The sequence below is a fragment of the Anomalospiza imberbis genome, chromosome 16, assembly GCF_031753505.1.
Source record: "Anomalospiza imberbis isolate Cuckoo-Finch-1a 21T00152 chromosome 16, ASM3175350v1, whole genome shotgun sequence".
Taxonomy (NCBI): domain Eukaryota; kingdom Metazoa; phylum Chordata; class Aves; order Passeriformes; family Viduidae; genus Anomalospiza; species Anomalospiza imberbis.
The window spans coordinates 6790471-6812649 of NC_089696.1; the positions used below are offsets into that span (position 1 = coordinate 6790471).

General features: G+C 40.0%; 2 protein-coding genes across 12 annotated transcripts in view; one reads left to right on the forward strand and one right to left on the reverse strand.

Moving 5' to 3' along the window:
- Positions 1-475: 475 nt before the first annotated feature.
- On the forward strand, positions 476-9178 carry SNN (stannin). 8 transcript variants are annotated; one of them, XM_068206784.1, is made up of 5 exons: positions 476-609; positions 1455-1575; positions 2348-2492; positions 4092-4166; positions 6484-9178. In XM_068206784.1, exon 5 carries the CDS (start codon positions 6561-6563, stop codon positions 6822-6824), a length of 264 nt encoding a protein of 87 aa, XP_068062885.1. In that variant the 5' UTR covers positions 476-609; positions 1455-1575; positions 2348-2492; positions 4092-4166; positions 6484-6560; the 3' UTR covers positions 6825-9178. The 8 variants fall into 8 exon arrangements, with proteins under 8 accessions (XP_068062885.1, XP_068062887.1, XP_068062888.1 ...); XM_068206785.1 differs by lacking the exon at positions 476-609 and adding an exon at positions 1113-1304; XM_068206786.1 differs by lacking the exon at positions 4092-4166.
- TXNDC11 (thioredoxin domain containing 11) overlaps positions 8176-22179 on the reverse strand; it is a 29933-nt gene continuing 15929 nt past the window's right edge. For all 4 annotated transcript variants that reach the window (XM_068206759.1, XM_068206757.1, XM_068206758.1 and 1 more), the window contains 7 exons: positions 22060-22172; positions 20769-20969; positions 17512-18295; positions 14824-14969; positions 14010-14119; positions 12506-12586; positions 8176-9832 (listed from right to left, as the gene is read on the reverse strand). In XM_068206759.1, coding sequence (XP_068062860.1) covers positions 9208-9832; positions 12506-12586; positions 14010-14119; positions 14824-14969; positions 17512-18295; positions 20769-20969; positions 22060-22172 — 2060 coding nt within the window. In that variant the 3' untranslated portion in view covers positions 8176-9207. The remainder of the gene's footprint in view (positions 9833-12505; positions 12587-14009; positions 14120-14823; positions 14970-17511; positions 18296-20768; positions 20970-22059; positions 22173-22179) is intronic.

The following is a 22179-nucleotide window of genomic DNA, read 5'->3' on the forward strand; positions in this document are numbered from 1 at the left end:
GTCCTATGGAAAGTGGCTGAGGGAGCTGGCTTTGTTTAGTGCCGACGAGGCTCCAGGTGGACCTCATCACTTTCTAAAACTGCCTGAAAGTAGGTTGTAGTGGGCTGGGGGCCGGTCTCTTCTGCCGTGAGTGACCAGAGGGGACCAGAGGAAATGGCTTTAAGCTGAGACGGCGGCTGTTGGGGCAGTCAGGCAGTGGAATAGGTTGCCCAGGGCGGTGGTGGCGGCACCGTCCCTAGTGGTGTTTAAGAGGAAGAGGCGTCTGGATGTGGCGCTGTCTGATGCGGTTTAGAGATTTAGAGGCGACTGTGATGGTGCTGGGTTGACGGTTCGACTGGGCGGTATTAAAGATCTCTTCCAACCTGGACGATTTCACGATTCCATGCCTCTATGACGCTCTGATTCTCTTCTGCGATTCCCTTCTCACCGCTCGCGGCGCGGGGCGGGACGCGCCGCGGCTGTCACGGAAAGGGAGGGAAGGGCCGCGGGGGCCCCGCCCGTCAGCTGCTGCTGCCCGGGCCCCGATTGGCGCCGCGCGGCGCCGCCCGGCCCCCGCTATAAGGCGGAGGCGCGGGCGGGGAAGGCGCTGCCGCGGCCGCGGCGAGGCTGGTGGGTGCTTTGGGGTGCTGCGGGATGGTGACTGCGGGCGACAGATCCGGGGGCGGGGGGAGGCGCGGCTCGGTTCCTTGCGGGGGTGGGCGGGCTCGCCGTGCTGTGAGCCGGGGCGGGGGTCGGTTAGGCGGGCAGGGACCCGCGCTGGGGTCGGGGCCGTCTGAGTTCCCCCCGAGTTCCCCCGCCCTGGGCCGGGGCCGCCCCTTCTCGCTCTTTGTGTCCGCGTCCGGCCCTGCCGGGTGCTGAGCGCCCCGCAGGCCTCGCGTGGGCCCCGTGGGTGACTCGGGGCTCCCCCGGCCCGTGCCGCCTCGCCTAGGGCTCGGCCCCGTCTCCCGGCGGTTTGCAGCCGTGCTGCAGTCACAAGGCAGTGCCTCACGGATCGTCGGCGGCTGCTCGGGGTGGGCGCCGGGCTCCTCTCGGCTGGAGAGGCTTGCCCAGTGCGAGGAGTTCGGTACGTGCTGCAGGGTTATGTCCAAACCCACCTTTACGATGACAATCCGGGAGTTTTCGGTAACGCAACTTGTTCAAACTGCGTCTTGTTCCTTCCTCTTAGTATCTGCAGTGTTCCGTGGCATCTCGTGCCCTTCCTGACACAAGTGTAGGTGTAGACATTACACTTGTCAGTAGATACTGCTTTTGAATAAATCTAAAGAACTTGAAACCACTTGTGAGACTGTTACCTTGATTAGCAGGTAGGTGAAACGGTAAGGGATCTTTCCCTGACAGCTTGTGCCAGACTGGCACAGTTTAGTAGTTAAACATGATTACGTCACTGGAAAGCCAGAAGTGAAAGGCACTCAGGATGCAGAGCAGCTAGAGACCAATATGATCCCTCTCCACAGGGGAAGACTGAGAAGGAAGACTTGCCAGACAAGATCCAAAACCAGTGCGACCTTCACCTTTGTAATAAGGTGACTCAGAAAGTCTGTGTAGAGGACTCCTAGCCAGAGCTGCTTGGTGCAGGTATGTGACTGATTTCTGGCATACTTGCTGTCTAAAGGTTTGAGCTGTGTATTAAAATGGTTTGACTGTCAGAAACATTGGGTGCTGTGTAGCTGCTAGACAAAGCCATTAAAAAAAACCCAAAATAACACATTTGGAAAGCTACCTTGAATCTAAATAAAAAGACTGTTTTTATCAGCAAACTTAATATTGGCATCTCGTTAATTTTTCTAATATATCAAAAATTAAGCTATGCCAGGGGATATATACAACATAGTACTTCTGGTAATAGAATGTCAGAAGTGACTCTTATCGTGTCAGGACAGACTTTTCATTGGAGCACCACGTGGATGTGACACTGATAGATAAAAATCTGGAGTCTGATGGATGTTTTGCCTGCCATGCAATTGCCTCTGAAGTCAACATGGTCGTAACACTGTAGGCCTGTTTCCAGTTCTGCATTAACTGGCTGACTTGCCTGACAGCAGTTACAGCATAAACCTCCTCCACTTGCTATGCTGCTGAAAAAGTCTGTCTGCTCTTGCAACTGTTGTCATGTCTGGAAAACATCTTAGACTGCTACTCTCTCATCTCTCCATCTTGCTGTCTTCTGTAAACTACCAACTTCTGTGTGGTTTAGCTTGGTGCAAAGCTTTAAAAGTGAGTCTTGATTAAGGTACCACTACACTGTGGGAAGTAACTGCTGTTCCAGCCAATGCTGTTAGGTATCAGCTTTTGTTCTAGAACGTCTAACAATTGCCTGAATGCTCAGTTCTTGGAATACTGTCCACAGCTAATTAGCCACAGAAAAGCCCTGTTCTTCTATTCCTCATCAAAACTATAACAAGGGTTGGGAAAAAATGATTTGCATTGAAGCATTCTACTAAACAGCTCCCTGCTTCTAAAATAGCCTCTGGCCAAGCTCCAGCTTGTACAAGGTAACTTAGCATTATCACAAGGAGGTGGTATTAACTGGAGTTAATGAAGAATAACAGTGATGTCATTTTTTATGTGCAAGTGGTGAAGCCTGAGCACTCCTGTATTGTAAAGGCTTTGCTTTCTATGGCTAGTATGGGTGCTATGCACACTTTTGTACCAGTGGTAAATGTACAGCACTGACCTTCCCATTGGGTTCTCCCCTTGGCAAGAAGGGTGTTACGGTGTTGAATATGCAGCATTCCTCAAAAGGGATTTTACTAGAGAAACAGGAGAAAGCATTTTTCACAATTAGAAGCATGGTGATTTAGAAGCTGTTGTTGGAGGCTTTTTACATAAAACAGTTCTGTGGTTTTTTTTTAATTAAACTGAAGGTCACTCTGATAGCTTTATTCTCATTTCTTTACTATGCCCCTTTTAACTTTAAGTTGAATACTATAATACAGTAGCTCCCACTTCCTCCCCTCCCTTCCATCTCCCCCCCCCCAAAAAAAAAAAAAAAAAAAAAAAGCCAAAAGACTTAATACTTGAACCTTGAACATAACTGCTTGGTGAGGACTTCAGTATATCTGGGTGAACCATAGTAAACTTGCTTTTTAAGCCTCTCCCTATAGCTTTGGCTTGAATGGTAGCAGTGAACATGCCTGTAGGTATTAAAATAGTGAACTTAGCAGCATAATGCCTGTAACAATGAAAAACTTGGTTTAGGAACTAATTTCAGTCTTGCACTGCCTTTGTCCCCTAGAAGCCTTCTGCAGTTCAGACTGCCTTTCTGTTTGTCCTTTAGTTACAGCTTCTGAATTGGATAATAAAACTTCACAAATAAATTTCTGAGTAGAAGCTGGTATTAGGCAAAAAAGAAAAGCAAGTTAATTATGGAAAAATGGTTTCTAACTGATGTTTTCACTGCTTGATTGCTGTAAGATCTAAAATTGGCTATTTGCAGTTCACACCAGTCATCTGAGTAATCTTGCTAATGAGTCAATATGCTTAGATGCTCGATTTGATAGCAAGTGTGGTGGGAAGGGACATGGTACCACCAAATATATGGATGGTGCTGGCAATCTCTTTGAAGACCAGGAATTTACAGCCTCTAATATCTTCTAGTAGAAGTGATGAATGAAGGCAGTGGTGTTCCTGGTATGCTCATAGGGGCTTTTTAGCTCAGGTAGGCTTTAAGGGGAAAGTGAGCCTGAACAATTTATGGTCTTTAAATCAGTTTAAGGGGATCTACAAAATGCAGTATTTCCCCTGTCAAGAAGGGGAGTACAGAGACAGTTTAATCTGGATTCCAATCAGTTGCTGGTGGAAAGAATAGCAAGGTTGGAGCTGTGTGTCCAGAAAAAAACACAATCCCAAGGCTTCTCCAGAAGTTCTTACTAATATAGTTACAACATGCAAATGTATTGTGCTAAGGGTAGATAGAACTAACACTGCAGGAGAGCTTTAGCTCTAGCTGTAGAGTGACCTAAAGCCAGAAAAATAGCAGTGTGACCTAGCAACAACACTATAGCTTCCAAACTATCTAAAGCTGCTGTCACACACTATTAACTAGTTGTTTGTGCCATCTGTACAGATGCTTAATACCTGACTTTATATAGGGTGCTGTCTCTCAAGTCCCTGAGGAGGAAGAGGATATGCCTGAAGGAAGGATGCCTACACTTTGTCACTGAAAGGTGAAGTTCTTTGAATTCTAAATCAAATAGAAAACATTTGGAATTTTAAAGGTAACCTATGGATTTGGCCAAGAAAGCTCTCTAAGAGGAATCTCTAAGTTGCTGTGTTGGACTCAAAATTGTCTAGTCATCATAAATCAGTCTTGGGCATCCTGAAACAAGATTGCCAGAAAATCCTGGTGATAGAGAGACTGGTGATGTCAACTGTTTCATACTTTATATAGTTGAAGCTGTCTACTGGCATAGGGGTAGCAGAGTAGACTGGCAGAGGGGTAGCATCTGCAATAGTTTCCACTATGAAAAACTATTTTCTAGGTGATAGTAACAGCTTAATATAAGGCTATATGCTGACACAAACTGCTGTAGAGGAACAGTACGCTATCACAATAGTGCAAGCTCCAGAAGAAGCCTCAATGTGGCTGTGCAGTGTCTGCATGTGAAGCCAGGTAAACTATCTTTTATGCTGATGCTGTACTGTTTTGGCTGGATCAAACACTGCTGCTCTACAGACATGCCCTGAGGAAAATGAACTACATGAAAGTTGCTCTTAATCACCCTCAGTTGATCCCCCTGTGTTGAGTAAGAATTGCAGAACCAAGATGATTATGACAAATCATACACTTCTCTGGCTGCAGTGGGCACACAGCCCTGCTGAGGGTGTGTGGTGTGGTCAGGTTTGGTTTTCCTACTTTGCAGAAATGGGCTGGTTGTATCAGATACACCACAAGCTATTGATTGTAGCTTACAGGGCTGGAAATGTAACCAGAGTGTCTGCAAGTTATGTGACAATGGATTCTAATGACATGTGCTAAACTCTGTAGTGGTGTCCTTGCTGAAATGGTGATACGCATGGGTATTCCATGACACATCAAGATAAAAACATAGTCTCTGGCTTGAGCTGTCTTAGTAAGGATCCTGCACTGTAATTGCCTTGACTCATGTTGAAATGCAGGTGAGACTTTTTGATGCGGTTGAGTGACACTCACTGTAACCCAGTGGTCCTGGGTCAGGGTGGGTTAAGACTGACTTCTGAGGGGTTTTGGTATGAAGATGCTGTACTTGCAGCTGAGACTGCAGCAGTGATGGTGACAAGGAGCCTTTCCTGGGCAGGAGTATGTGACCCTCAACAGGCTGGTAGCCAGAAGATAGTCCTGTTACCCCACTGCCAGCCAGGGGGTACAGGTCCAGAGAAAGGCCCATGTGCACTTAGAGCTGGCCTTAGAGCCTCTAAGGACTGACCTTTTGTACCTGAAATGGCAGCACTGAGCCCTAACCTGATTTTTGCAGTAGTACAGATGTAGGAGATGTTCCTAGGTAGGACTGGCTCTGGACTCTACTATAGTCTTGCATGAATTTGTGTTTTGTTGAAGAGCTAGGGTAGTAGGAAATAAGCAAGTCATTCTTTCATTACTTTTTATGTCCTAGTTGAAGGAAGGAAAGTGAAGCTATCACCTTTGTAAACAGTAATTTTTGAAACTAAAGACAAGGCTCACATGACTTTTTAAAATAGGGTTGTGGATTTGGAAGAAGTAGCAAAAGACATTACTTGTGTATTTTTCTCCTGCTCACACTACAGCAGTGGAAGTCTTGGAGCTCCTCCAGTTTCCTGCTACTGCCTCTCTTCCAATTCCAGCTGCACTCCTAACAGACTACATTTCTCTTCTGTTTTTAAAGCCACTAAGAGGAGCAGGAGCTTCTACTGTGGTTTGTTAAATACAGTTCTACCGACTTTTTATGCAAATAGCAACAGATGTTTAATGTGCTGAATGAACAAACCATTAATTACCATGTACCCAGCCCTTGTAAGCAGACCAGTGTTATGGACAGACTTATAGTAATGCATTAGCACTGCAATTACCTTCACAATTAGCTTACCAATCCTGGAATTGTTAGTATATAAGAAGGATGTTTGTAAATTAGATTTTTAAAAAAGGGCAGACACTCAAATGTACTGTTTCTGTAGGACTGCTTGAGGAAAACTAAAGGTAGCTGAATTGCTACCATGTCATGTATTTGAGATTTCACTTGTGATACAGCATTTGCATGAACAGTCTTAAATCTCCCTGTGCTAAACTATAATTCCATAGAGCTTTCAGTCTTGTCTTGCACCTCCTAGTGAAAATTGTTACCTCTTAGTAGGCTCCTATCTCAAGCATGTCAGGAGCCAAAACATGGTTCTGTGATTCTGTGACTGAGCAGCATAAAGCACTGGAGTACAAGAGGATCACATGCCCTTGTGGACAATACCAGCCATGTGTATAATCTTGCTGAGTGCAGTAAAACTGCACAAATTCATTATTTATTTTTAACCCTGCAGGAGTTTGAAGATGCATCAAGACTGATAGTGAGGACAGAAAAATCACCTGAAGAAGAGGACAGCCTGAACTATTGGCCATGTCTATCACAGATCACAGCCCCACCACGGGAGTGGTGACTGTCATCGTTATCCTGATTGCTATTGCGGCTCTGGGAGCCCTGATTCTGGGCTGCTGGTGCTACCTGCGGCTGCAGAAGCTCAGCCAGTGTGAGGATGAGGAAAGCATTGTGGGTGAGGGAGAAACCAAAGAGCCCTTTCTGCTGGTGCAGTACTCTGCTAAAGGACCCTGTGTGGAGAGGAAAGCAAAGCTAACTCCAAATGGCCCAGAAGTACACAGCTAACTCAGAGCAACACATGCGGATGGGCTACGCTCACGACGTGTAACCAGCAGAAGCATCTCAATACTGTGAAGAACCTGGTCACGTGCAAACTACTCATCAGAAAACACCGTGATGAGATTTAAATAAGCTTTGTTTGCAACTGCATGCACTGAGAAAAGTTGCACTTTGCATCAACTGTGTATCCTAATTCCCCTATGGCCCGAGCTGACTCGCCTGGTGTAATGTCCATTGCCGGCAATGGGCACAGGGATATACTGGTGTGAAGAGACTACTACTGTTTTTTGTTACTTGAATGTTTAGCTGAGCCTATTTTGATGGAGCTACTACTGTAATGTGAACTACTTTACAACTGTGAACTGTAAATAGGCGGCCAGAAACTTCTTGCTTTGTGTTCTGTAGCATATGGGAATGTGATGTGTATGTAGTACACAGGGACTTCTGATCCACTACCATGGATGGGACTCCAGACCTTCAAAACCAGATCTGCAGTTAAAGCTTGCTTCTGCTACTAGACTGAGTGTGCAGCCATTAAGTCAGAACTCCTCCTCTGAACAGTATATTGCACTGAAGCAGAGTACTTCATTTGAAAAGAAGGGATAAGCCTGCAATAATGTGCTGAAGGAGGAAACACAGGAGCAAGAAAGGAAAAGTTCCTTTAGCTGCAGCTATGTTGGTTAAGCTTTTGGCTGCTAGAACTGAGTTCTATATGTAGCCACTGCAAGGAAACTGCCATTTTGATGGGTTCCAACCTGGGAGCTTATGATGGATAGTGAACCCTCAGGGAAAGTCCAGATGGTTTCCAGGTGTTTGAAATGGCAGTAGAGCAGGCTTCTGTCTTCCATAGGTCTGTGTGCTGAAACTGCATAAGTGGTTACACAGCTAACTGGCTTAAGTGAAACTAGTACGAATTCTTCCTAGAACCCTGGTTTGTGTACTTAGGGTGTATGTTAACAGCCTGTTACAAAAAGGTATTTTGTAATACATACAGCCAGACAACTCTAGAATTCAGTTAATGTATCTTGTATATAACTTTTGATGGCACTGTACTACAAGTTTCAGTCTTTTGTACTGTTGATGGGGCAAGGGTTATTGCTGGTCAGTTTGTAGAAGTTTTTAGCTAGCAATGGCCAAGTCCTTCCAAATAACATGTATTTCCTGCTCTGTGCTGGAGTTCAGTTATAGGAACTGTAAAAAGGTGTTAAATGGGAAGTTCTGGATTGTAAAGGATTGGGAGGAGGAGAAGGAACAACACTGAGCAGCCAATGGCGGCTTATGTATCCTAAAATTCTTTGTGTAGGCACACATGCTTAGAGGTCACTGGCCTGTTTTCTATTACTTTATACATGGCCTCCTTTGCATACTGATGTTTTTAAACACTTAATTGCCTAGCCTTAATTCAGCTCCAGAGGAAGCATTAGACTTTGCTTCTTGTACTTGTACATATGGAATAACTTAAGACCTAGGAAGCTTGCTTGAGAATTTTAACTATATGCAAGACAAGAATGGCCTAGACAAAAAGTTGTCCCCTTCTTCTACACTAAGATGTTGAATTGCTTTGTTAGTGTTACATTTGCCTTTTTAAAATTGAAAGCTGTAATTTGAAGCACAAAAATGCTGTCAGTAGTAAAAAGCTCCTGCTGTTGCCTCTTGAGTATAACATATGGGGTACAGCTGATAATGTTCTTACCCTGACACATGCTTTTTAAAATATTGCTCTCAAGAGACTTGCATGTACAGTCAGACCTGTGCACTTAAACAGCTGTATTTGAGACCTCTTAAAAGCAAAGAAAAAAAGGCTTAATTCAGTAAGGCTTCCTCTAGTTTTCAGCAGAGAACAGTTCACAGATGGCTTTTATGGTTTCCAGGGTCAGAATACCAGTATACGAAAGTGATACAAAGTGTTGAAGTTCGAGAACAGAACAGCTGTAGCAAGATTACTTTGTCCATTCAAGTTTACTGATTATACAAATGAAGTATCTATTTTAATTCAGCAGAAAGAATGCAGTGTAAAGGGCAAATTTCAGAAATTATGGAAAAGTATAAATCAGAGGTCTGACTTCCCTTCTAGCAGCTGTAAGAGAAAGCCAGTTAACTGGTCCTTAGTCAGAGGTGCTGCACACTGCTGCCCCTACAAACCAGTATCTTTCATTTAAATGGACAGGTGTTTGCAAGTTAGTGCAATAGTAAAGTGCAGAAAGTGTTTTCCATTCTCCTCTTCTCTTAAGATGGGGCTATCTAATAAGTTGTTCAAGTATACAAAAATATTTCATTTGATTTTTTCTTTTTCTAGATCATGTGGGGAAAGGCTTTATTTACAATGAATGTCAATAAAATTTGCATAAATGCCTACCCAATACTGCATCACTTGACTTTGTGTATGCAATTATTCTGTCCTATTTCCACTACTGTGCTCTGTCTCTATGGTATCAATATTATCAATGCTTTTTTCCTCTAAAGCAGCAGTAGCTGTTGAAAGTGATATATCATCTTCAGGAAGTGTTTGCTCAGATTGAAGGGGTTCTTCAATTTCATCTTTGCTCTGTAGCTTTCCTCCTCTTGATGCCACCAGAATTCTCAGTAAAGCATTTTCTTTAAGGAGGTTTTCTGATGCATCAGCTAATTCTTGAAGCTTTTCAGCCATTTCTAACAGTTCTTGATTCTTCTGGTCATATGTAGCCTGTAACTGCTCACTGTGGAGCTTCAGTGTCTTGTGCTGCTTTTCCAGTGTGTGTTTTTGCTGCTGTAGTCTCTGTTCCTCTCTCCTGGCTTCAGAAAGCTGTGCTTCAAGCTGGTCATGCGCCTGATGAAGGGCACCGATTTCTGATCTTAACTTCTGAATTTCTCTCTCTAAGTGTGAGATGTGTCCTTGCTGTAGAACTGACTCTTTATGTAGGCATTCTTTGGTACACGGCTCTGACGAAGAAAGACTTGAGTGATGTAAAATAAATTTCAGGAGATTAGGAAGGTTAACTGAAAAGTCTTCAGGGAACTTCACACTTTGCTCCTTCCTAGAAGGACATAACAAGTTAATAGTAAAGTACTCTGGAAGGTTAAGCATAATTTTACCTAAGCATCTGCTGTTTAACTCCAACTTGATACCTTATTTTTTATCAAGTATGGTTAGTACAGCAGCTAAGAGAAATCTAAGCACATGTAATAGAGATAGATCACACAGATTTTCTTTTGATGTTCACTTTTCCCTGTGTTCCAGTCTGTGTGCTCTAAGCATCTCTGCATGGGACTGGTATTTGAAGAAAAAATTCTGTTAAATCGCAGAAAACAGATTTCATTTTTAAAAAGTAAATATTCATGATCATGGGTTTTGATCTTCCAAGTATATAGGGAAACATCACTGTATGATCAGAGTACAGTGCCATTAGTATTTGTAAGCTGAAGAATGATGTTTAAATGTTCCTAAGTCTACATATATTAGTAGAATTCAAGTCCAGATCCATACAGCTACCCACTGGGAAATCACTATTTTGAACCTGTTTTCCTGGAAGCAGCAGCTTAGTGAGTTCCTGACAGCCATGGCAAGGGAGCAGATTGCTTTTAAACAGTAAGTCACTTTAGTCAGAAGGCCCTTTTACTGTCAAAAAAAAAGAAATCTCTTTACTTTCTCCTCTTACTGCTTTGTCTTTATGTCAGAGGTGATGAAGGAAGCAAACCAAACAAGGTTTTTCTGTTGGTGTATTCCCCCTGTGAAGCTGTGAATACTAAGCCCAGTATATGGAGCAGGTAAGCCTCCTTCCTTTCTAAAACAACATAAACTGTTACAACAAGAGAGGACAAGAACAGCAAATTTCCAAATTTCTTCCTCAAGACTATCAACCACTAAAAAACACCAGTTCCAACTATGACAAATGTTACAATTACTGCCCTTTGTGAACCATGTGCACACAGACCAGGCTAAACTGTCCTCTAAGGACTAGACTGGAAATGACTCTTGCTCTTGTCTTTCTGAACCAGTTCCATCTTCAGCCTTTCACTCAGAATGTTCCAGTATAACACAATTTCACTTCCTTCTGCAGCACAGCCACTTCCACCTCACCCTGTACAACTGGGAAGCCAGCTAATAGCTTATCACTTTGGGTCTGCTCCAGCTTTGCCAGTCAGCAGCATATTCTCTCTTCCCTGAGGCAGCCATCAAAACAAGGAAGAAAAGCTTAGTTTGCTTCCATCTGGCTGTCCAATTTATGTCTAGAATACTGGTAAGTAGCATACATTCAGATATGGGTTAATTATATAAGTGAGAAAAAGGACAGAGAATAAGCCCAAACAAAAAAAAATTGCAAAGCAATAAAGCCAGATTCAAGTATAAAGCATAAAGCCTCTTGGTGCTCCTGTACAACACACACCACCGACAACTCTTGTGTGCCCTTGCATGTGACATTATGTCCTGAATTGGTTACAATGTGCATCTGGAACAGGGACTTCCTTCCTAACGAATTACACATCCTTCAAAAATGCCTTCTGTAAAATCTAACTCATAAACGTGGGATATAAAAACATTTCATTTCATTTACTGAAAACTACTTACTGTACATCAGGTAGAAGACAGATACCATATTTTATCAATAATTCAAGAACTTCAATCAGATGAGGCTCCTGCTCATCAAGATTAAGCTATTTCTGGCAGAATGAACACCACGAGTTTTCCTCCCCTGCAGATTCCTGGTGATGGACAAGTTACTCTTGTAATTACCATCAGCAGTTGTTCAGCTGACTATCAGCTCCCATCCCAGATTAATGAATCATGACATAATTTAGGCAAAAAATAGTCTACGCTAAATCAAAACTGACTCACTGTATTGTGGTAATGTTTTATTACATCATCATCCATTTTTATTGATCAAAACCACAGCATGTATCAAAGAAGCTAAAAGGCTATTTAGAACAAATAGCAGAACAAAATGTTAACAGCATGTGGTGGAAAGAAACTGAGAAGAGAGTTAATTTGCAAAAATTGTCTCATAAGGCAAATGGATAAGAAGTTGCATAAAAAGCCCTAATATGAGGCGCCTTTATATCCAAAATGAATATATGACTACTCTAGTAGTCCTACAGGTACTACAAGTACTATCAGATCCTAATTTTCTTGATTACCTACATGCACCAAAATATAAAAAACACTGGAGGAAAAGCAGGAGTGAAAGCAATGACTAGAGGTAAGGTACCTTTATAAAGCTAGTTGGAACATTATAAAAATAATCTTAATAAAACTACTCAGTCTGTCCCTCCAGAGACTGCCTAGAACATTACAGAGACTGAGACAAAATGAGTACCTACAAAAAGAAATAGGGAGCCAATTAGCTGGAAGCTGGGGTGGCTCAGAACTGATATAAACAAAACTCTGTACCGGATTAAAACATAAATGGCAAAAACTTAAGGCATAGGTTTAGAGATTTTGTGGTAGGTAACTGCCCAGTACCAGAAGACTGAATTCCCATTTGCTGATGGTAAGAGCCCTTGAAGGAGAAGAATGAAAATCTGTGAGTGTTGGTTGGGTTATTTTGTTGTTTTGCTGGTAGTTTTTTCATTAGAATATGCATGTGGTAAGAATGTGTATATGGAAATGAATTACTCTTTGTTTTTTTTCTCTACTAAGTCATGTAACCAGATAATTACTGCAGCTCAGTAAAACAGAAGTTAAAAAATCACACGGACAAGAATTACATTACCTCTGATGAGGAAAAAATAAAATGGTTGGGAGACGGTCTGTCATAAATTCCCAAGGAAGGTCATTTCGAGTCACATCAATTCTGTGAGGAAAAGACACACTGATGAAGAAAACAGGCAGACGAACAAACTGCATTTTCTTGTAAAATGCCATTTTAGGGATTGGGAAGAAGGAAATCTAAGTATCTGTGAATGCAAGTCTAAAAGCGTTCTGCCAGAAATACACTGCGCATGAGTCAGCAGAATTGATGACCAATATTCAAGATGACGACTCTCAGTTTAACAAATATCTGTGTGGTTTTTTTCTCTAGAATAGCGTGTTCAATACTGTAACTGCTCTCAGCCAGCAATTAAACCCCAGTTGCTCACTGTGTACACCCAGTGCACACATTGTGTACACATCTTGCTTCTGAGACAGACACACCAAACACGAGACAAGTTATTTTTAGTTATTCCTTTGTTCCTCAAGTACATCTCTTAATATTGTCCCCTCAAGTAGTGTTGGGATTAAGTTATTTTGCTTCTTCCAAGGACAAGCACGTGCTTAAAGGCGCTTTTTTTCCTAAAGCTATGAGTAGAAAGGAACACTTGGTTCAACTGTTTGTTACTGTTTTCTTCTCCATTTTAGGGCTTCTTTTCAAAAATGAATTTCTTATTAATTACAAATTATTATAGAACAAAACAGACAATTACATCAGTAATACTGCTGTGAAAATAATGGAGCAAAGAGAGAACTTCAAAGTCAGGCAAGAGAATGGGTGTAGCCTTGGGAATAGTATCACATCTGTGGCAATAAAGCCACAATTACAAACAGGGGATGAAAATACAGATTTTTAATTGATTTATTTTTTCTCTACATCTCATGCTGTCTCCTGGAATAAGTTCAGTCAGAATCAAATAAAGATGCAATCGGAGCAGATGTTTTAAGTATTTATGCATTATTATCACATTCATAAACAAGAGTATTTCAGCTGCACTGAAACATTAATAACCCTGGAAACACCAAAGAAAATGGTTTTTTTACATATAAAATGTATTAATATGTATATTAAAAATATACATTACACACATGCATATATAAATATATTTCTGTAAACTAGTTTGGCTGGGGTAGAGTTAATTTTCTTTATCATAGGATGTAGGTTGCCATTTTAGATTTGTGATGCAAATGGTGTTGCTAACATATATATACAAACAAATAGCTTATTACTATTTGCTACAAATCATCACAAAGTTATGGATTCACTTCCTGAAATTAGGAAGTTTCAAGGTTAATTGCACAGTTTAAAAATTAATTTTAATGAAAGTGGATAACTACAGTAGTGAGATTGAAAACCACCAAATATATACAAAGGAAAACAAAACAATGCATTCAAAGAGAAATTAAGCAGATGACATTCACATCTATATTGCACAGTTGTAGAGAGAAAAAAGTATTTATTTTCTAGGCTGATGACCTCAATGATCCTACATTATTCTGGAAAGATGAAATTAGAATCTTTTTACCTTGCCACAGTGAAACTGTCAGGAGGCAAAAGCCGAGCAAGTTGAATAAAGACGTGATTAAGAGAAGCACAGAATCCACACCACTGTGCGTAATACAGCAGCAAGACATTCTGGAAAATGAAATGGAGAAGAGTTTGATTATCTATTGGAGGTAGTCTGCAGAAAGGAGGACTAGTTTTCACACCATCTAGCATGGGAACTCTTGAAATGTGAAATCAAATTTTTTCCTAACATTAATGAACTTTATTGTAAGTTATTCACTGCTGCCCTCTTACTACTGAGTTAACACTCAAAGATTATTGGGGAATTCTCTTTCCATAAAGTCAAAATGAAAAGATTATTTAGTTTGGGATCATTCCCTTTAAGTGAAAATGCACCAAACTCTACTACTAAATTTAGTACTACACAAGATTCTTTTGCAATCTTAAATTCCTATATATCTAACACTGACTATACACTTCATATGGGGGAAAAATGATGTCATGACTTCTGCTTTCTTCCAACTGGCAAAGCAGGGCTTAGGGCTGCTGGAAACCAACTGGAGATGAAGACATTCACTGCTGACTTGAATGACAACGGATTTTCCTTACTATTACATATTTTACAAAATCAAGGCAATTTAACTGTACTCAGGATGACATCTGTTTTCATGGCATGCAATTGGAAAGCTTTTGAATTCTTACAAAACACCATATTTTATGTTACAAGTAAGAAAAACAAATCAATATTAAACACCCCCTCTTTAAAATCTGTGCAAATCATGATCTGTACAAATCATGATCTGTAAGAAAGCTGCTGAGTGCTGAGGCGTTACCTTGGCGCTCAGGAACACGGTCTGGTGAAAGGTGTTCGTGGTCACTTCAGTGACCACATGCTCTTCATCAAAATGGACTGAAGGGTCATCAACCAGATGCCTTTTCAAGGGACTGTAGAGAATGCTGAAATTTTTTATGAAGTTCTCTGAAATGAAATTGATACATACCAAAGTTATTATGGTTTTGCAGAGGTGATTTTGGCACTTTTTGCTTTAGAATTCAGAAGAACTTACAGAGAAAATACAGACTGAAATCTGGTTTCACGTCATTAATTTCTGACAGTTTGGTATCAACTCTTGAGTAACCACAAATGATGTGAAAACAGGATAAAGCTTCACTGTTAGTTTTTAATTTTGCTCATTACAGTCTTGTCAGATGCCACACCAGACTTTAATCTTGTGTCAATGTGCCATACTAATAATATTCTCCTAATCACATACCTGCTAAATCATAAATAGTAACCTCTCCATTTATTAACTTCTACATATAATGAAAGGCTCCACTTATTTCCAAATTTATTTGAATGTTTCCTTCCATTTTTAATTACTTTCTCTGCAATTCTTTTCTTTTGACCTTTATATGCTATAAATATATATAAATATATATTTATATATAATATAGATTATAATATAAATGTTTATATCTAATATATATATTTTATATATATATAAACATATAAAAATAAATATCTGCTATTCCCATGCCAATATCACCAATCCCCTTTTGTCTACCAGTGACCACCTTCCTCTTTGTTTTACTTTCTCCTTAATTTTAAGATATTTAGCAAGTAGTTGGCCAGTGGTAAAATTTTAAAATAAGCTCCAAAGCCCTCAACTACCTTCAGCTACACTACTCTGAGCCTGCACTACATTCTCTAAATTGCTGCAAGGTATCAGCAATATCCTTCTTTTCAACTTGGATAGAGAAGTATTATTCTGTGCATTAAAAAATAAGTGTATTAAATAATCACAAAAAAGGTAAAATATGGAAAACAATAAAAAAATTGTTGGATCAAACAGAAACAACTTTGTGCTTGTATTTCCAGCATAAAAACTAGGCCCAAGTAAAACTGGCACTTTCGTGCAGACATACAAAATACCAGATCATCGATTTATCTCTAAAATGTGAACAGCAGTACATTTAGTTCCTTATTTACTATTCAGCATAGCATTTAATTCTCACACCAGGACAAAAGACACTTGTTTTCTTTACCGATCTCCAGATTTGGAATATCTATGCATGATAAAATAGTAACTGAAAGGAAGGGGTTAATTAAAATAAAATGTCTAAAAACCATCTGTAAAGACTGAGATCTGAGACAAGGGTATTAAGCACCAATCTGTTTTGATATTATGAAATATCAAGTTAAAATCTTAAGGAATTAATACAAAATTAAAATAAAGCACAAAACCCAATCATAAATCAAAGACTCCTTGATAAAATATGCAGAAGCCAAAGTTTTGTGGATGTTCAAATGATGGAACAGAAATGTACTGAATCCTACTCTGCAGAGAAACCCTCATCATGCTCAGGAAATCCTGTGACCTAAAAAATGTTTGAGACAGATAGTACTGGAAGCACAAAGGGGAAGGAAATTTATATGTCCTCATTCTGATCTTAATACTTCCTAAGTATCCTTTTATGGTCACTGAGGTTTTTGTTTGTTTTTCCAAGGTCTTTTCCTGGGGGTTGGGACAGAGACAGGATACAGGGCTGCATGTGATCCTTAGTAAGAACATGGCTATTTATTCTATGTTGTGCATCTTTTTGTACTTACATTTATGGCAAAAAGGAAATGTAGTTGGTGCTATAAGACTTATCGTGATATATGTTCTTGAGCAATTTATTTTAATAGCTGAATTTTCTTCCATGTTTACTTACATAGCTAACATTAGGAAAGCCAGTATTTTCTGAAGGTAGACTCAGTTTTGCACATCAGCATGACAGGTAAATGCACACGGCTAGGAATATTTTGTCTCATTCACAAACTCGCAAATAAATCAGAACTGCAATCCTTGAGGGGTTTGTCAGGTTTTTTTGTTTTGTTTGGTTTTCTGGGTTTTTTTTTCTTCCTCAACAATTCAGACAGGAAATAACAATAACTGGCAGATTTGGCCACAACTACTTCAGAGCTCTACCTTGTTACCTTGAAAACAGACTTTCAACACTTTTCAAAATTAATTTAAAGCAATTTAAGTTGGTTTCAGAGGACGGGGAAGTCTCTGCTGCTAAGTGGTCAGTATCTCCCAAAATTCTGCGATATTTTAGAACATAGAACAGCTGAGCAAACACCAACACCGCCATTAATATACAAGTGTCTCCTGTGATCAGGTATTTTAGATAAACAGAAATATTTTTCCACACACAAGTTAATTTAGATTTTAACAATTCCACCAATGCATCAGGCAGTCAAGAATCACACATTTTAAGGTTCAATTCTTATAAAGCAAATTACTTATGGTATAAGGAACTTAGCTTTCACGTCACCTAGAATATTATTCTGTTCTAGCCAACAGAATCATTCATAAATAAATGCTTGGCTAACTACTAAATAGAACAGAATAAATTACAATTCACAATGTTAACTCCACAAAGTAGTCTCACTTTTCAAAATGGCATTAAGTTTTGCATTCCTGCTTGGAAACACAATTTTCTGAATGCAAGCATTTGTATAATGAATACTGTACCCAGGGTAGGTCCAACAAGTGACTGATTCTGGTCCAGGACATAGTGCACTTCCTCTTTCAGGTCAACAATGGCAGCAAATTCCTTAAGATGAGTAGATCTTGATGCTCCTAGTCTCTCTGCATATATCCAAAAAAGATTTGAATCCAGTAGATAGAGATTCAAGGTTTTGTTGGTCCTGCAGCTCAGACCAGTAATGTTCGTGCTACTAATATTAAGGTCAGGAATAAAACAATTCCTATCCTCAATGTGAGGAATAGAAAATTGAGTGTTATCTTTCTTCCCATGGGAAGAAAATGCTACTTTGGGGGTCTGAAATATGGTCTTTGCAGAACTAATGAAACTTAAAAAATGCCTGTTTACTGTCCTGCAACATGCAGTGTAATAGCTAAAGGGACTATAGAAACTTAAGAAATTGCTGCATTCTATGGTATTTGATATTACTTGAAAAAAGGTATGTTCCTGGAGGTAGAAAGAGTCCAAAGCTGCTTCTATCTCTAAAAAGTTACAGTGTGGCACATGGACTTTATTTGGTTTGACACCCAGAGTCTGGTTAACACAGAGCTCACAGACGTTGTGAGTTCTGGAGATCGAGTGCCACTGCGGAAGCACCACTGTGTTACAGCACGGGTACTTGGCTATGGGAAACGTTTCGGAGGACTTCAGGTGTGCATCTGTTACAGAGGAATCAAAAGCTGGTGAATCAGAGTCTCCTGCGTGCTGAAGATCTGCCTCAGCTGCCTGGCTTTTATTACACTTGTGGTATTCCAAGGCCACTTTGGTAATCTATGAGGGGGAATAAAAGAGAGAGAAAAAAAATTTCAAGACTAACTGTATATAGTTCACCCAAATGCAGTTATCTGTTGCAGGTTGAACAACATTATATTCAATCAGAGATGGAATTTCAGAAACATGAAGCTGAGTAATCCTTGTTCTTTCAAAAAATTACAGGGGGCTCTGACTTGACCACAAAGTTAAATTTTCAAGTATTTCAGCACATAAACATTGATTACACAGAAAAACAAAGTCACTTTAAAATATTATTCAGTCCACCACACTGATTGTAAGGTCCTCTATGCAACATATTTACTTCAGTGCAATAACACATTTTATGGCTAAACCTCACTACACAAAGCATTACTGAGTAGAGGTTCCTGAATTTCCCTCATTTTCCAATAGGAGGAGAAAATACACGAATGCATTCCCATATGAAAAGGGAATAGAGATTTCTTCTGGCATAGGTAGTGCACACATTTTGTAATAATTATTAAGAGTGCTGAAGCAAAGTTTGTATTCTCCTATCCACGGGCATATAGTTGTAATACTCTAGTATTACAACTAGCAAGTGTACTCTGCACATTGTAATTTACTGGGAGAAGAAAGAAAACAGGACAAAAAACCAACCTGTCCCTCCATGCAAACATTTCTATGCTACATCACCAGTTTGCTTTTCATAACCAAGGGTAAACAAGCAGAGAAAAAGGGACATGTATGGACCATACAAGGAATTCCCTTTCTGGGAGACAAGTAACAGAACATGGCAAGAAAAATGAGAGAGGAAGTTTCCTATCATTCTTATTAGCACACTAAACAAAATACAGAGCATACACCCACTGCGTAGAGAATAACACTTTGACAGAAACCGTTCAAATTATCAAAGGGGTGTTGAAATGTCACATCCAGGAGGACTGTTGTGTCACAGGACCCTCAGTATTAACATGTGGTCTACAGCAACACTTCGTTCAGTCTTCTAGAATCAGTTGTTACACGTTTTCATCCTGAAAAGGCTTAACTGAATACCTGAAAAAAACTTGGCCCCTTACACTGTAACCTAGTCTGGAGATTTGGACTACCTAGAGAAACTTGAGAGGAGATTATGAACAGAAAACCAGATGTGCCGTAAGAAATCTCATTTCAGTGAGCTGTGATCAGAAAACAACTTTTGCTGTGAGATCTTTCAACATTCAATTTGAGAGCCTTGTTCTCTGCAAGTGCCTTACAGTCAAGTGGTTTCATTGCTTGATGAAACCCACAGGCTGGCTGCAGTAAACAGCTCTTCCCAGGGTAAACAAGTTGCATAATATCTCCCTGTCAAAGTGAAGCTATACAAGGACAATGGGACTATTTTGTATTTCATTTCACATTTTGATAAACGCTGTTTTTTAGTAGAATGAAATCTGAAATGGAACATCCACCTTATGCTGCACTGATTTGTTAGAAATAAGTGGTACCTGTTACTAGAATGTTTCATCTGTGACAAGCACCACTGAATAAAACCTGCCAAACAGAAGACAGGTTACTGAGAAGAGTAATGGCAGTTCTTTTCCGGGTATAGACTTCCCCAACCCTATTTCACAGCAGTCTAGTGTACCTTTTATTGTGTCTATTTAGTTTGGCTAAATATTGTACAATAAGTTACTTTTATTTTTGCCTTATTGTTTCAGACACTGCAATATTAATTAGGCCTCCTTGTGGAAACTACACATTCCAGGACACAGATGCCATGTAACTAAGTCAGCACTGTCACAAAAAATCAGCCCTGCTTTTGGTCTTTCACAGATGCTTGTCTTTTCCACACTGCTTAGAGCTACATGAGCACACTGGGACGAGAAGCTTTGTGTTATACTAAATGGGATGATGTGTTCCAGCTGAAAAATAGCCCAGGGACAAAAAGCTAGTTTTCAGCCAAGTTAGTTTCCCTATCTCACTTCTGCACAGCTCCACAAACTCCTGTCCTAGGCAGTTCAGAGGAAGAGTAAATTGGAAGGTGACTAAGGAACACACAGGATATAAAAATCAGACTGGCTCTGAGTAGTTTGATTGGGCTCTATTTCACTGTCTGGTTTTACAAATAACACGGTCTGGATTTACCAAAGATCCACTCGTCATTGCACAAGCACCTCTGGAAGCACACAAGAGAAGAAATAGAATGGGGTGGACAAAACACACAAGTCTTCAGTTCTAGCTGGGAAAGATCTGCATCTCTAACACTGCACCCACCACAAAAAGTAGGAGGTCAAGGAAGAGTCAGATGCTTGTTCTGAACAGCTGTTGAGTGAGACAAAGGCATGTTGTGTGAGATGCAAACCAGTGTAAGGGAGGTGTGACAATACAGCTTGAAAAAGTGGTTTTAAACAAAACCAGATACTTGGAACAGTGAGCTAAAATGCGTTATCTGTCACAATTAAGTTCAGACACCTGACCACAGCTCTCATGTTTTAGTATTTTTGAAGGAAAAAAAAAAAATTATTTCACTTACTTCATCTAAAAGAGGATGAATTTCTGCAAGGGGATTATAAGGTATAAATATGAGAAGTGCTGGTCCTTTCTTCAGCTCATTGTTTAGAAGAAGGCTTTTCCCACCATGTGGTCTCAGCCAGCGTATGAGCATCTCCCGATTTTCCAGAGCCCACTTGCAAATATTCTCAGCAGTGAAGTTCATTATGTCTTTTGGATAGACCTTGGAGGGGGAAAAATAGTTTTGTCCTCACTTGATTTAGTAACAAATGCAGTTCTTCAGTATGGCATGCGTTGTTACTGTAGTGACTAGAACTTTCTAAATTCACAGAATCACCAGACTGGAAGAGACTTTCAAGATCATCGAGTCCAACCCATGCCCCAACACCTCAACTAAACCATGGCACCAAGTGCCACACCCAGTCTTTTTTTTAAACACATCCAGGGATGGTGACTCCGCCATCTCCCTGGGCAGTAAGTGTAATAAGTGTCAGCAAACTTCAGCATTTCATACAAGCTTTCCAAATACTCATCAGATTATAGTAACATCCACAAGCAAAAGGGATTCTACCAGGGAAGCTCCTCTTTCTTTTACTACATCTTTATAATCCTGACTTTTCTCAATAGTACAAATTTTCTTTTTAAGTGAAAGAGCTTTAAGCTGGTATCATCGTATATTTTAATTTATGTGAAGTTAGAACATCCCTCACACTATTCAGTCATCATATTAACTCATTTTAAATTAGCCTTTTAAGATTAAAACATCAAGGCTGTATTTAAAACTGGTATTTCTCATTCCTGAATGCAAAGGAAAGAAATATGTAATAAAAGGTGCTCACAGGTTCTAGGATCAGTTTTAATATATTCAGACAAGTTTATCTTATGTAATTAGCACAAAAAAGTTATTTTTATGTATTTTATGTTATTTCACCCAAAAGATCCATTTTCCCTAGTCTCAATTGAATAAAATACACATCACAGTACCTGTTTTCACAGAGTTTACACTCATGGTGCCAGTGTGGATAGGTAGTGTCTCTATGCCAAATAGTAAATCTGAAAGTTAATATTTTCATCCTTAACTTTTCAAAAAGCAGGTCACATGGATTAAGAGTTATTATAAATTCAATTATAATCTGTGTGATTTTTCTAATCAGTGTCATGTTATACCTTTAAACCAAAATGGAAGTTTTCACTGTTCCTACTATCCCTTCACAAAATCTTTGTCAATATACTCATTCAAGTAGTCTTCTAATTCTGATCCCCGAGCATCCCTGTACCACATCAGAGTCTTTACAGCACACAGCAATACTCACAAGAGATGTGTTGGCATGTCTGTGCAAATACACACTGCCAGAGTGCACCAGGGAGATCTCCTCTGCCACACGTTTATCCGTGACCACTCCAAAGCGGATTGTCCCAAGGTAATCTGAAAG

Bases quoted from the DNA above. Each gene is read 5' to 3' on its own strand.
- SNN (XM_068206784.1), top strand. From the start codon at position 6,561: ATGTCTATCACAGATCACAGCCCCACCACGGGAGTGGTGACTGTCATC.